Source organism: Falco rusticolus, chromosome 6 (assembly GCF_015220075.1).
Source record: "Falco rusticolus isolate bFalRus1 chromosome 6, bFalRus1.pri, whole genome shotgun sequence".
Lineage (NCBI taxonomy): Eukaryota > Metazoa > Chordata > Aves > Falconiformes > Falconidae > Falco > Falco rusticolus.
In genome coordinates, this window is record NC_051192.1 from 81,813,764 (window position 1) to 81,829,274 (window position 15,511).

The 15,511-nt window shown below is 41.6% G+C and overlaps 1 protein-coding gene across 2 annotated transcripts; it reads left to right on the forward strand.

Moving 5' to 3' along the window:
- Nucleotides 1-428: 428 nt before the first annotated feature.
- IRAK1BP1 (interleukin 1 receptor associated kinase 1 binding protein 1) lies at nucleotides 429-12,967 on the forward strand. Of its 2 annotated transcripts, XM_037393037.1 has the most exons (4): nucleotides 429-742; nucleotides 7,360-7,425; nucleotides 11,510-11,640; nucleotides 12,652-12,967. In XM_037393037.1, the coding sequence occupies exons 1-4, from the start codon at nucleotides 446-448 to the stop codon at nucleotides 12,920-12,922; spliced, it is 765 nt and encodes a 254-aa protein (XP_037248934.1). In that variant the 5' UTR covers nucleotides 429-445; the 3' UTR covers nucleotides 12,923-12,967. The 2 variants fall into 2 exon arrangements, with proteins under 2 accessions (XP_037248934.1, XP_037248935.1); XM_037393038.1 differs by lacking the exon at nucleotides 7,360-7,425 and having other exon boundaries at nucleotides 436-742.
- The last annotated feature ends 2,544 nt before the right edge of the window (nucleotides 12,968-15,511 follow it).

The following is a 15,511-nucleotide window of genomic DNA, read 5'->3' on the forward strand; positions in this document are numbered from 1 at the left end:
TCAGCAAAGCCGCCATGAGTGCTCCAAGACCCCCCCACAGAGGACCAGCAGCACTGACCTTAGAATGGCTTTTAACCATCCCCGCCACCAGCAGAAGCCATGCTGCAGCACCCCACCGCCCAGCCCTCCCTCCGGAGCCAGCCACTACAGCCCTCCTCCTCACACCCGCAAGTTGGGCCAGACGTTAACATAATGGAAAGATATGATAATAGGTCAAAAACGGTAGAAAAGGGACTGCTTTTCCTCAGAGGACGCGCACCCACACCTCGCCTGGCCCAGCCGCCCGCCCCAGCCCCGTTCCGGCGCCGCCGCAGCCGCGCCCTCGGAGCCCGCCACGGCCGCGAGCAGCCTCGCTCTGGCAGCCGGGCGGTGGCGGTAGGGAGCTGAAGGGGGGCGTCACGTGGGCGCCTCCCAGGGTGCAACGGGCGCGCCGGCGTTGGTTGCCATGGTGCCCGAGGGGCCCGCCGCCATGGCGCTGCCCGCACCGCCCCCCGCCCGCGTCTTCGCGGAGCTCGTCCCGGCCCCGGCAGAGGCCCCGGCCCCGGCGGGACGCAGCGGCCCCCCGGCGCTGTCCGGGCGGGAGGTGCACGTAAGCGGCAGCGCGGAGCTGAGCGCCGGGCCGGACCGGGCGCGGGTGTCGCTGCGGCTGGGCAGCCGGAAAGGGGCGGCCGGGGCGGCGCGGAGCAGCGTGGCCCGCCGGCTGGAGTACATCGCCCAGAGCGCCCGCCAGCGCGGCGTCCCGGTGAGAGCCGCTGCCCCGCCTGCAGCGCCGGGCGCGGGGTCCTCTGTGGGGCCGGGCGCCGAGCGGGAAGGCGAGCGGAGGAGCGGGCGGGGCAGCTCCCCTCAGCTGCGGGGGGCGGCCGGCACCGCCCGGTCGGCGGGGGGCGGCCTGCGCGGTGAGGTGCCTTCCTGCGGCCGCGGGAGCAGGGGCGGCCGGGCGGGGGCCGCCCGAGGGGACGGGCGCCCGCAGAGGGGCCCCGGCACCGCTGCGAAGGGCGCTGCGTCCCCCGGCCGGGCCGGCGGGAGGCAGGAGTGACGGGGTTTGGGCCTCCGGGCCTCCGCCCTGGGAATGCAGCGGCCGCTGCGGCACCGCTGTGGAACCCTGCCTGACTTGGGGAGGTTGCGGCTTTGCCAGCCTTGGCAGAAAAGGTGGAATGGAGTTCCTCGGGCTGACCCAAGGGTTGCTTGTTTTGCGTCTGAAAACCATCCTGCTTCGACTGTTTCAACTGTTCATGTAATACAGCATCCTCACGTGATGGAACTGAGCAGGGGTACACAGCAGCATAACTTAACCTATACATGTGTGTGTCAGTATAACTATGTCCTTACCATAGCTTAGTGACAAATGCCAACAGATCTTCTTCCTCTCTTTTTTTTCTTGTTCCACTTGGAGAGGTATGAAAAAACGTAAGATGTGATCAAGATAGCTGAAGTGATGGGAGCCCCTTGTGGCCTCAGAAAGTTCCTTTACCATAACAAGGTTTTTTTGGCCTCAAGAAGTCATTTTATGATGGTGAGAAAGGCATTGTCCTACCTTTAAGGCCTTGTCTACATTGTAAATGCTCCATAAGGGTGATACTTCTTCTAGCAATTGTTCTGCTGATGCTTTTTGGATTTTATAAAACAGTTTTAGACGGCGTTCCACACCTAGGACTCTTGAAGAGACCAAAGCTGATCTTTGGTGGAATAAGTGGTTGCTTTTGAAAAGTTACTTACCATTGAAGTTCCCCTGAAGTTTGTGCCTTTTTAGTGTGTTCACAAATGAGCTGGAAAGAAGGGAGATGACGGAGTTTGCTATCAACACCAAATTACTCAATGTAGTAAAAAAGGAGGAACTGCAGAAGGGTTTCATGATACTGCATGATGTTACAGTGCAATTCAGTGTTAGTAAGTGCAAAGTAAGAAAGTAAGCTACTTGGCGTAAACAGTAATGTGGGCATGCAACATCACTGTAAGCACATCTGAAATGCTGCATGCATTTGAAGATAGGTGCTGACTCCAACTTTTTTTTCCCCCCACAAAATAGGATGTACGGTTTTCTTCTAGAACTGATAGTGATGATATCTCTGTTTCTGTAGTAGCTAAATAAAGCATTTGTTCAGGAATAAAGAAGGCAATAAAAAAGACCCCTTAACCCCTGGTTTAAAGTCTCGTATTGCAGTTATGGGACTAGATGGCAAGGACACATGGAGGCTGCTGGATATGTGGGCTAGGTCCATGATCCTGCTCCCTATGTTTTTCCTGAATGCATGGCTGGGTGTGTGTTTGTCACAGGGAGCACGATTCCATGGCCATCAGAATGACTTGTTCAGTCAGAAATGGTGCATTTTTGTATGGGATTACAGGTTGAATGCCTTCAGTTTCTATTAAGTGAGTTAACAGGATTTTAAAGTCTTGTGAATTTTAAGAGGAGGAACGGGAGAAGAGAAGGCAACTGCTCATACATTTATTTTTATTAGTAGAGGAGACAATATGCTTTGTACCCAATATTATGGTGAGCTATCATATCAGGGGGTATTTTCATCCTGACTACAATTAAATAGCTCTTCAGAATGTGGATAGATTAGATAAGGTAGTTACAGATATTTACCCTACTGTGAATCTGAATAACCAACTTCCAGTTTTAGCATGAGCCTTATTGAATTAGGATAGTATGGAGCATTTGACATGGTGATGGCACACAAAAGGAGTAGGCAGGATGTTAAGTAAGTGAGCATGTGTTAGATGGGCTGTGCACGCTGCTCCAGGGTAGAAAAAATAATTGCAAAATGAAGTATGACCTGGACAGACAAATGGTTTTATTTGGCTATATGCAGCTGGTTCTGAACTGTAATGGGAGCAAGTAAGCGGCGGTGGTGTAACCTAGGCGGAGAGTGAACTGTCTTTATGATGTGAGAGCATTCAGTGTCTTATTATAATAATTTCATAGTAATCTTTTGCTGTTTCAGAGGTGCCGTGCATTAGAGAATGGAGATGTTCTTTCTACTTATTTGAGGGACTGTGAAATGCTGCTTAAGTTGTGGGTTTCTCAGTGTTAGCAAAGTGTTAGCTCTGGGGAACTCTGAGAAAAACAACATGAAGTTACTTTTTTTTTTTCCAGAGTAGTTCCCTGTGGTATAATTTTTAGTGCTTTGTTCCATCCAATTTTAAATCACTCCACTGCTGGAGCTTTTATTTGCCTTGTGGCTTTTCTACTAACAACTCTCACTGCTGACAATTTGTTCTTAACTGCATTTGCTAACATCACTTGTAGCTAATACCATTCTAGGCCACTGTAAAATTAATAACTCTTCACAATCTCCATATGGTTCTAGTTGTTGCAAGCTTATCTAAGGCCTCTTTAGAAATCAGCTGCCTAGTCTATATATTTATTTTTAATTAATCTGTAGAATAATTTCCTTAACGCTTGTTGTTGCTATTGTAGGAAGTCTGTGAGATCAGAAGTGCGTAACCTCTGCAGCAGCAGGAGCTTGCATTAGCAGCTTGTCAGGATGCCTGGGGGCAACACCTAATTTCCATATATATTTACACAGGATTTTAATCAGAAATAGATGCACATAGTAGCATTTATTTATAGAGTGCTGTAAGTATATGCAGCACTTCAGAGCACAGACTCTGCTTTGAAGGCTGCAGGGAAAGTAAAAGCAATGGGGAAACCAATCTCTTACTTGGTCCAGCTGCTCAAAAGTAATGTTTTTTTCTTTTTCTCTAGAAGAAAACTGGCTTTATATTTACCACCCATGATTTATTTGGGGAGTGGTGTGATGATGACACTTGTTTTCTTTAATCACTGTATCTAACAATTGGCATTGGCCATCTTGTTTAAAAATAACTGATAATATTTGTCATACTGATCAGCGTGTCATTTAACAAACTATATCCAGTGATCTCTGGCTTAAGAGTTTGTACTGGGATATGTAATTTGATATATGTGCAAGATTCTCCATAATTCAAAACTGTTATTTAGGAGTCACAGTTATGGATGCATATCCATACAGTTGGTGAAAAAGAGATTTTTATGTTTTGCTCACTCAGTTGCAAAATCTTGCAATTTCAATATATCCTTGAATAAGAAAGGTAGAAACCTGCGTAAGTCCTCATGGTTTTTAGACTGCCACATATTTTAAGAAATACCCCCAAAGCATCCTTACAGTTGCTGAGTACAAATCTGCTTTTTACCTTTCTTAAAATAACTGTTATGTATACTTCTGTTATTTCTTGAATGTATGTTAAGCAGCAGAAACTTCCTTGCTGTAGATTTTTAGGTCGTCATTCTGTTCCTCTCATACCAAACAGAACAGGCAGAGTGAGGCGATGAAAGGCTGGAGCAGAGGTACCCGATGCCCAGCTGGGGTGTGCACTGACGGTAGGTGCTGATCATCCTTAACTGTCTGGGGATGCTACGATGGATAGACTGTTAGGAGATATGACCATATACCAAGACTCTCATTAACCATTTATTTAGTACTAAGAACAAAAAAGCTATATTCAGGTGGAAGAAGCTAATTCTTTTTGTTGTTGGAATATATTTTTCTTAATGTGAAGCTATATTGGCTATATCAGTGCAAATGTACTGCAAAAGTAAATAGTAAGGTAGGTTTCCAGGTGTCTCCAGATTTTTTTATTTGTAACTACACATACCAGTGTAACTTATGACAACAGTGCATAAGTGTACATTTCCAAACTATAAACGCTTTCCCTTACTAAGGCTGGTCTGGTGTTGCATAAAAAGGTCTCAGTTTTGTTAACCGCGTAACCAGGAGCAGAACATACAACTTTATCGGCAGATAGGCTTTTCTCACACCTTATTGTTGTATAGCTGTCTCCTTGAAGTGTGCTTTTGCAACTTATCTCTTTAGTTTTCTCCCTATTCTCTTCTGGGGAAAGCAGCAGTCACTCCTGTAAACAGTGATGGTGTTGTGAGGGTGGCCACAACGGTTCTGTGAAGATATGGTTCAGGAGTAGTAGATAGGTAGGAGGAAGGGATATATTGTTGAAAAGAAGGAAAATATAAGGCAAAGCACAGTTCTAGACTTGATATTATAAGCCCAATGAGATATTGATTGTCTTTTGCATTTATTTTTTTTTAGAGTACCTGCAGCAGTGATCGATGGTTTATGTCACTGTTGGCTCAGAAAATAGGCTATATAAGCAGAATGGAAGTGCGATTCTGTTAACTGCTCAATGGCTTCTGGAGTAATTGAGTTATCACATAATGATAATATTATATTCATTTAATTTTCCTACTGTGATTCTTGGCCCACAGATTTAGAAAGTGGAGACTTCTATTCTATTCCAGAAGTCCAGAATACCTGACATATCAGAAGTGTAGCTTTGCTGAAGTCACACTTGAAACTATTTTTCCTGTGGATATTGCAATCAAATGGATAGTTCCTCAGCCAAAATATGAACGCTAGACATACACAGTAGGAAAAAAAGACTTTTGCTTTTGATGTAGTTGAAGTCTGGATTCCAGTTTAAAATTCTCTTGTCACCTACCTGTTTTTTCCATTATCTTTGTCTAAACACACTCCCAAACAGGAACAAAGTATCTAACAGAAGATGTATCACAGGAGGCCACCTTGTTATGAATTCAGCAATTATTTCGTCCATTTATCTTCAATAACACATACAGCTACTGTCAAATCTGGTGAGATAAAAATCGGCTATGAGGGAAATTTTAGAATATGTGGCACAAAATGACCTTTCACTCCTATTGCATTGATCTTGCAATAGCTCCCGGAGCCACTGGGTGGCACTGTCCTTAAATACACAGGAACCTTGTGGAGGGCAAAATCAAATCGGAATACTTGGATCCACTCGGCATGAAAGAGAACTTTTTTAAAAAGGATTCACGAGTGGGGACAAGGGAAAGCAAACACATTTTTTCTATGTTTACTCTAAAGCATAGTTATTTCTGTAAAATATGAATTGTAGAAGAAAGCTTTTCTGTGTGGTTATTTCTATAAGATATGTAAGAGCTCTAGAAAAAAAAAATCTTTCTTGTCAGTTGTAATTGGATTCTATCATAAATAGTAAGATTTGCTCCATTTTGTAAATTAAATGAGTTGCTGTTGCTGGACTGACTTGATCACTCTTTGGCAAACCTCAGCCACCCATGCTGCTGAAGTACCTCAAACCTATGACTGTAAAAGGGGAAATACAGGTTTTAGTGACTAACTGGCCCTGGTCCTCACACTTACTAGAAGAGATTATCCAAAAATAGGACTGTTGTGCTTGAATTTGAGTACTGCCAATCAATCATAAAATTGAAATGTCAAAATTTGTTTCTTGTAGCCTGCTGTGCAATGGTAATTATGGATCTAATTTCCATATGATATTTTAAAAGGAAAATGCTTCTCATGATTAATGTAATTTATATAAAACTGATGCATGCGTGCTACATGATAAACTTGGAGATTTCAGTCTCTGTAGGAAATATTCTGACCTAAAGCATCTTTTGAAATGTGTCAATACTGAAGGAAAATACTGTTTTCTGATGCAAATAAATTTAGTAAATAAAAAACTCTTTCAGTAATTATAGAAGGGTTAGTATGTGCTTCCCTACAGTTTTTGTGTATTAAATGAAAAGATACATTTACAGTTGTAAACTGTGTGTGTGTGTGTGTTGTGTTATAGTACTTTTGCAATAAATTGTTAATCCAAATTGTTTACCAAAGAGGGGAAGTGGGTGAAAGAAATGTGGTTGTTAGACTGCTAGCAAGCTGGTCAAATATTCAGATGTCACTGGAGTTATTCTGTATCTTAGTTCAGTAGCTTATATACCAGTCTTGCAGGATTTGCTAGTGCTCTGTGTAGCCATATGTTGAATAATGTAGCTGCGGTTAATGCAGCAGTGTCACTGGTGGCATAGCCTCTTTTAAGGGTCACCATTGTGCCAGAACAACCACTGCTCAGTCATTGTTCACATCACCTTGCTACAAGCCACTACTGTCGAAATATCTTAACATAAGGGCCTGAAAAGCACTTTTCACATACTAACTTTCTGGAAACAATTGAAGCATCTAGTTTTTTGAACCAGGTGAATTTACAGTTACACACTGAGACACACAGCTTCTAGCTAGCAGTCACTTGTAAGACCTAATTGTTCTCTTCAAGTGAATAGCAGTGAAATTACATTATAGAACTACTGTATAATTGACTTTAAAAAATGTCAAGAATTCTTCAACATCCAGCTAGTTTTTAACTGAAGAGGTTAGCTTAGAAAATTCCTAATTTCTGTTGCTAAGTCATAAGTAATAAGCCAAAACAGTTCAACTTTCACAGGACAAAATGTACATACATTTCCAACAGATGTTTAATTTCTGTCTTTTAAGATATTCTTGTACTTTGTTTTAGGAAGAAAATATGACTGTAACAGAGGATTTTAGTAGAGTAGAAAATACTTACCAAATGGAAGCAGAGGTATGTATTCAACTTAACCAAAAATAATAATAAATAAAAAAAAACCCAAGAAATGTAGCGAGGACCAATGAAAATCTGCATACTCTCTTTCCTCCTGCTGAGGAGTAGGTGCTCTCTTCATTAAAGGCAGCATAGTCCAAAGAAACTATTGGAGGACTGCAGTTTAAAGCAGAGTTCAGCAGCAGTCTTCTGTTGTGTGCAGATCTTGTGTTCTGCTACTGTAATATAGAAAGAATTCTTTTCTTCTAAGATGGATGTGTGCTTTTTAAATGTCACACGATGCTGCGGAAGGCAATACTTGGTTCTGGAGCTCCTCAGTTGTCATTCTGTGGCAGTATAAGCAAGCCCAAGATTCTGCACTCTCCTGCACCCGTAACCCTTCCTGTCTTCTTGCAAGGAGTTGTACTTAGGTGGATAGGTCAGTTCAGAAAGCTGCTCCAGTTAATAACTTCTTGTCTTTCCAGATTAGCTTTTATTTTTTCCATTATTTTAGCTCCTTGAACTGGAGGCAATGCAAGGCAGAGGACAAGACTGGATGGGAGACAACAGTGCTGTGGCAGCCCTAATCTAGATCTGCTTAAGCCACAGCTGAACAGCACCTGGACTTTGGTCTATTCTACATGACTCTGCCATCAGCTTGCTGCAAGTAAAGCAAAGCTAATTGTTTCCTAGGTAATTGACTTGGACTTCTGTAGGTAAAAAGTGCTGCTAAATAATGTGGGAATAATCCTATTTACTTCAGAAGCAGCTTAAGGGAGTATATTTTTGCACCTTTGTGCTATAGTAGGAAATAAATGTGCTGGAAACATTCACTGAGGGAAATGTTGTGTTTTCAGCCAGTGGATCTTTTTAGAGCATCAAACTTTAATCACTACCCAGCAAATTTACAGATTCTTACTAAGTAAACTTGGAAGCCTGTCATAAAATGGTAACTGTTTCATAGAACTGTTATTTACAGTCTCCTAAAACAGGGTTCAGCCTCTTTAGTTTGCTTGTTTTAAGGCATATTCTGATCTAAATAAAACTAATAAATACAGGAATAATTCCGAATTTGGAGAACAAAATTTTGGGTTTCAAAATGAGTCTTAAAATACTTAAATAGTATGTATCAATGTCATGTTTTGAGTGACTTTAACTTCGTAATGTAGATGCCTACTACCATGAGAGCTTAAATAACCATGTTTTTTAGATGAGCTGCACTTAACAATTAATAAAATTATATTGAATTATCATTTAGGCTACAGACAAGCTTAAGGTTACAACTTCAGTCTTAAGTGGTAACTTAACCAATCATCTCCCTTCTGCTATTAATTTCAACGTACAACGTTGAAAGCTAATTACATAGATTTAGTGTTCATTTGTAGGCAGCTTGGACCAGCTGTAATTGCTGTTTAAAAACGGTATGGTTGCCTAGGACCTGAGTGTCAGAACTTGAAAAATCTAGCCATAGTACTGCTGTTTTGGCTGCCCTGTGCACTTAAGTTGGTTGCTCTTTATGCAGAGATTAGTTTCTCCTTGCTTCTCCCTTTATGTATGTACTTGTTTCATTAGTGCAGCTTCATAAACCAATGAAGTTCCATTGACCAGCATGTTTGCATACTTCAGCAATATAAATTAATTTAAAATTAACTTCTGCTTACTTCTTCACTAAAGAATTTGCCGTTATATTTGTATTATATATGAAATCATGGAAGTCACGCATTATTTCATTCTGCAAACTCTTTGTACCATTTGTGTACTGTAAGAGTTTTTAGAGAACAGAAGAAATTCCCAGACAAATAGCTATTTTGAAGGTATAATTAAGAATTCAGGATATGCTTTCAGCTGTAAGGAGATAAACTTTAATTCATTTTATAACAAAGGAAAACATGCAGAAGAAGGAAGTTGTGTATGAGATCACAAAGCTCTAATATCTTAATCATAATAAGTCATTTATTGCATGACTGTTTCATGGGATGAAGATTATGTTGGTTTTGTGTATTTCTTAATACACCTGCCTCCTTATAAAGCATAACTTCTTGTCCTTTACAGCCTTATTCAAACCTCATAATGTCCATAAGTGGTTTTGTATACCCACATATTACTTTTTCCACACTTTTTAAACCTTAATCATAATTGAAGAAATTGAAACACAGCTTTGCATTTTAATGCTCAGGTATCCTCTGTAAATGTAAGTGGAATTTATTGGATAGCTCTCTAAATGAAGACTGATTTTTAGGAGGAAAATTCAAAGTTAGTTGTTTTTTGCCCCTGAGGGTACCTGATTACTTGCTGCTGCTTTAACAAAGTTCCTGAGCGCCCAGAACTGCCCCAGCCTGAGCAGCTTATCTCTTGCTTAAGACCCACAGTTCTTTTGTTTGGTCATTCTTTTGTTTCATCCCCTTGGGGGAGGTAATCTTGTAAACACAGCAATCTGGAAAACACTATGACAGTGCTCATAGTGAGACTTTCAACTTTCCACAAAATACAACTATGACAGTTTCCTGGCAAAACAGCACAAGAAGATGTATGCTTTTTATATATGGCAAGAACTCCCACTGAAGAAAGAAATCTAGGTTTAGTTTCATCTTCAGTCTTTCAGAAAGTGATCCAGTCCCCAAGTTACCGGTAAAGGGCATGCACCTGAGATGAAGATGCAGACTTGGTAGAGTTTTGCACAACAGGCATGACCCTTTGTCCGTGTAGAAGATGGAATTGCCCTGCCACTCCATCTCGGTTAGTTTTGAAGGCCTTAAGCCCAGTTTTGGCTCAGCTGTGTGAAGAGCTACTGAGTCAGTGCAAGGATTCAAGCCAGGATGAGGTACATGTACTGCCTGAGAGGCTACCAAGGGTAGCAAGGCGTGGGCGTTAATTGCTCTGTGATAACTGTCAATATCCATTTTTTTTGCCTTACCCTGTGTATGAAGTAGCCCCCTCATCTCTCACTGAGAGATTCAACTTCCTTGAATTATCTCATTTTCCACAAGGTAACTCTATAGTATGCACAGAGGAAGCTACTGCACTGCAGCTGACGTGCACTAACTTGGATTTCTGTACCATATACCTTCACTCGGATGGATTGCTGCATGGACCGCAGCAATCACAGGGCTGACTGAAGGTCACAGGGGTTAGCAGTGGAATTTTCTTTACCACAGTTTTTTTAATTCCCTTCCTATTGAACCTGTATTATTTTGCAAAAAGAAAAGAGTCAGGGATAGGCGAGAAGGGGAGCCTGACTTGGTGATGGCACTGTACCAGGAAGTGAAGATGAGGGTTTAGTTCTTCTAGAAAGGATTTAGGACCCAAGATTCCTGATTCCTGAATGCTGCAGCAGCTCGGCGTCATTGCTTCACTCCTGGCAGCTGCACTATGCCACAGAAAAAGACTGGCTCCTGCCTGGAAAGCTGCTGCCTGGCTGGGGAAGGCCCTAGGGCTCTGGATCCAGGGCTGATAGTGATGCCTGCTTTGTAGCACTTGGGAAAGCACTTGAAAACCTGATGCATCTCTATTTAATGCTTATTGCCAGAGCCACAGACAACTAGATGTTCAAATCGTTTTTAATCCAAGTCTGAAGTGACCAGTTCTCTGTAGGCACTGAAGTCAATCTGTTCAGCCCACTGCAAGCTGGACTGGGCTAGGCTTCATTTAATCTAATAGTTTAGGTTTCTTGAACCTGATATTTGGAATTAAAATGTAATTTTCCTTCCTGCACAACGTTTCCCACATAATTTTGCTTGGTCTTATGCATAATTAACATCTAGTAATCTAAAAAAGGAAAAACGAGGATGCATCTAGTCACATGTTCCAAAGAGCACATTCATTCTTCAAATTGTCTACATACCAAGAATGCCGAACTTCCTCACAAAAGAGCATTTCTTAATCCTCAATTTTAAACCATTTTTGTGAACTTCTGTTGCAAACCTAATGATAGTCTCTAGGGCTATATAAAAGTGTTCTAAGTAAATAAATGTTGGAATTATATACAGGACTAGTAAGTTTTATGAGCTTGTACGTTATCTGGCTTTATACTGATCTAAATACAAGTGTTGAATCATAGGGGGAAAATGAAAAAAATTACCTGTGTGATGTCTGTGTTCACTCCCAGGTCTGTATTGTATTCAGCGATTTTGGAAAAATGCAGAATGTTTGCAATCTACTCATTGAAAAGTTAGGAACCTCTGTTACCATCAGTCCACCTCATTTCTACCATACACCAGAAGCCATAGACACCCTTCGGTAAGTTCTCTCGCACCACAAATTTTACAGCCTCAGATAACAGTTGATATAAATACATTATTTATACTGTTTGTAATGGGAGCAAATAGGTTTTTTCATACCTATTAAAATTCATGTTCAAAGATTTCAGTATTTGTTTTAAATATAAATTAACGCTGTTCAGCCCAGAAGATAGAGCTTGTGTCCCTGTGCAGAATGTAATAAAAAATATTTTCCCAGTGATTTCCATTGGAAGTATAATTTGCTGTGAATGTTAGGTCAACAGAATTTGACTTTGGTTACATCAGCACATGTAGATTTAATTTGTATTTATTCATGCAGGTACAAGCGTGTTACCTAAGTACCCTTGCCAATTCCCATTACTCTTAGCTGCTGACATGATCTGAAAAGAACCACGTACAGTGCTTGCTCAGCATTGAAACATGCTGCTTTGAAGCTCACAGTCTTGATATTTTAGGCATTAGCTATTCAAAGTCCTGCTTTTCCCATTGACATTAGTGGAAGGAAGAGGGAAATCTAGTCTTGGCTTGGGTTTTGCCTCTTTAAAGGAAAGAATTATGCCTGGTCCAAGAAACAAGCTCAACTAGCTGCTGCTAACAGTTCTAGAGATGTCAGAAGTGTATCTCCAAGGTATCTATGCAGGAGTCTGGAAATCAGACCAGTGATTTCCAGTGATCAGACCAGGTTAAACAGGTGCCAGTATGCTTTACAGCTGGGCCACCCAAATGCCTGGAGCAGAGGGTGAACTCTGGCTCAGCATCACATGCCAGATGCCTGCAACATGTAGGTGTTAGAAATGCTTGGTCGTAGCTGATGAGGATGCTGACATTTTTTCCACACGCTCCCCCCTCAAACTCCTAAACAATCACTCAGCAACTGGGGGAAGGCGATGTGCCTCACAGCTACGCAGTTACAAAAGCTGAGGCATTAAAAAAAAAACCCCGCTTGGCAGGGAATACTTGTACATCAGTTGGCCCTGCTTGTTATTGTGCTGCTGTTTCTACCTCTCAGCCGTCGAGTATGTGTCGCTGCTGTTGGAAACACGCGGCAGAAAGCTCAAGAAGTCTGTCGACTGTTTGGCCAGTCATTGGGAAAACCTTTATTAATAAGAGAAGAAGAAACAAAAGAATGGGGAGGCCACATAGACAGTCATCTGGTGAGCTCCCCAGATTCAATGACTCTGCAGGAAAGAATCCAGAATGCTACTGCTTATGCTTCTTGTAAAGTGTTTGCTGTCTTTGAGATAAAGGGAAAAGAAAACAGAAGAAACAAGTTCTTGTAGAAACTCTCAAATCCTACACATTTTCTTAATAAAGTTTTTATGCCTCCTTTGGGTTTTTTTTGTTGTTGTTGTTGTTTTTACTTTATTCTTATGGTAGCAAGTAGAGTTAAGAGAGAACATTAAGAATGAAATTCGTAGTGAGCCAAAGTAGGTTTCTTGACGTATCTGTCCATATGCAAAAATTTAGATTAACTCTTCCTTTGCATGTATCATGTGAAAGCAGTGCAATGCGTGTTTTTGTAGAGAGAGCTATCAAAGTATTGAAGGATTTATTTATAACAGCTCTCCCCAGAAATATTTTGGTTCCTGTTGGCCTTTATTTAGCTCTATTCCCTAAAATTAAGGTTACCATTAATTGTAAGTACAGTTCTTAACTGTTTAGTTTCTTCCTCTGCCCTCTGTAAAAGGGCAAGATGTTTGATGTGCAGAACCTTTGCTATTCCTTGCTGAAGCCAGGCTATATTTAAACCAAATGTGGAAGGAATTTAATGCCTGCCCTGAGTTACAGTAAACTGAACATGCAGTATGTTTGCTTATAATGAAATTAATTACTCAAAACATGCTTAGCAATGTTTTATTTCATCATAGGAAAAAAGGTACATGAGTTTTATCCTGGTATCTGTTTGCTCAAGTTTAAAAAGGAAGTATGTTTTCTAAATGTACTTTACATGTACAAACACTTAAGTACATCAATCATGAGGCTAGATTTTTTTCCCAGCCATGGCTGCATAATGTATTTTGATCCACCATATCCACTGAAATAGGCTTTCCTATCGGGGTGATGCACCTGAGACAGTATTTCAAGTTGAATAAGCACCAGAATTAGCAATTAATACAAACTGATATTTAAAAGAATCATTAACTGTAGTGACTTTTAATTTTTTGAAAGCTCCTGATTAGTTTTTAAGAGCATTTTATACATAGGGATACTTCAGTGGGATTTTCTATGTACCTTAACCTAATTTATGTCAGCAGAACAGTGCTTCCTCAAAGTACTCCACAAATGTTGAACATACCTCATGAGGTATGACACACTAGATCTATACTGGCATTGATGTTTTAAAATCAGCACTGTTTCTTACTGAAGTACTTGCCACCCATTTGTTGCTGATAGACCTTTTTTTTTTTTCCAACTGGATCAGTTACCTAATCCAATTAGGCAGCAGGAACAGTAAAGAAGCAGTCAGAGAAATGGTGAAGACACACAAAGTTGATGGCCTTAGGTACCACAACGTTCAGCTTGAAGATGCAGATCCACAAAGGGCAGTCCCACTTACGTGCCTTGTCATGATGCAGAAAGCCTGCAGTGAGTGGGTTAGAACTGGCAACTGTGAAAGGGTTAGGACAAGTGTAAACATTTTCTCATCAGTCTCAACTCTTCAGGAAATTACTTTGCCTATTGTGATATAGGAAAGGCTGAGTGAAGGCAATCCACAGACCTTCTTTTGATCTTGAGGTATAGGCATGACTCACCCTTTGTAACTAATCTCAACTAGACAGTTTTCAAATACCTGATTGTGTGAGCCTGTAACCATCAGTTCCCCTAATAAACTGCGGGGAGAATACCAGAAGCAAACTGGTATCTAAAAGGCTAGTTTACACAACGTAAATGTTTAAGGTGAGGTATCTGTTTCTCCCCATGGACTATAAAGGTAACTGTAGGTAGCCAGCTGACTGACATAGTAGAAGGCGCATTTTTCAGACACATAAGTTAGAGTGGTCAAAATCCAATTTTAAATAGTTGAGATGCTTATCTGGGACAGCTTAGTTCCTGCTCCTAGGTTCAGGCACATTAGCACATTTTGTATTACAACCAGTGGCTAAAACAGAAACAAGGACTGGAACTAAGGCTTCTCCCAGAGAAAAGAGGTAAGGGTGTCATACTGTTCGGCCCCACTGATTGAGAGGATCCTTTATGTGCAATGGCACAGTTCCAAGAGAGAGCATGGAGAGTCTTCAAGCCAGCCTAACTTAGACAAGTCCTTGTGGGGTTCTCCTGAAAGGCAAAAGATGCCAATTGAATCTCCTCTGTTTGACTAGACCAAGCATCTCCTGTTAGATGAACGGTTCAGCTACTTGCTGTTACTTTCAATACAGATACTGCCACTATCCACAATTTAAAAGGCATCCACAATAGAATCATAGAATCATTTAGGTTGCAAAGGACCTTTGACATCAAGTCCAACCATTAACCCAGGACTGCCAAACCCACCACTAAACCACATCGCTAAGCACCACATCTACACATCTTTTAAACAGCTCCAGGCATGGTGATTCCGCCACCTCCCTGGGCAGCCCGTTACAAGTGAAGGACCTGGCACTGAACCTTGTCGAACCTCATACAGTTGGCTTGGCCCATCAGTCCAGCCTGACCAAATCCTTCTGCAGAGCCTTCCTGCCCTCAAGCAGATCGATAACTGCCCTCCAGCTTGCTGTCGTCTGCAAACTCACTGAGGGTGCACTCAATCCCCTCGTCCAGATCATTGATAAAGACATTGAACAGGACTGGCCCCAGTGCTGAGCCCTGGGGAACACCGCTTGTGACCGGCCACCAACTGGATGTAACTCCATTTACTACCACTCTTTGGG

Excerpts from the sequence above, each read along its gene's own strand:
- IRAK1BP1 (XM_037393037.1), top strand. The coding sequence starts at position 446 with ATGGTGCCCGAGGGGCCCGCCGCCATGGCGCTGCCCGCACCGCCCCCC. Across the intron at positions 7,426-11,509 it reads CTTACCAAATGGAAGCAGAG|GTCTGTATTGTATTCAGCGA; the intron begins GTATGTATTCAA and ends GTTCACTCCCAG. Across the intron at positions 11,641-12,651 it reads GAAGCCATAGACACCCTTCG|CCGTCGAGTATGTGTCGCTG; the intron begins GTAAGTTCTCTC and ends TCTACCTCTCAG.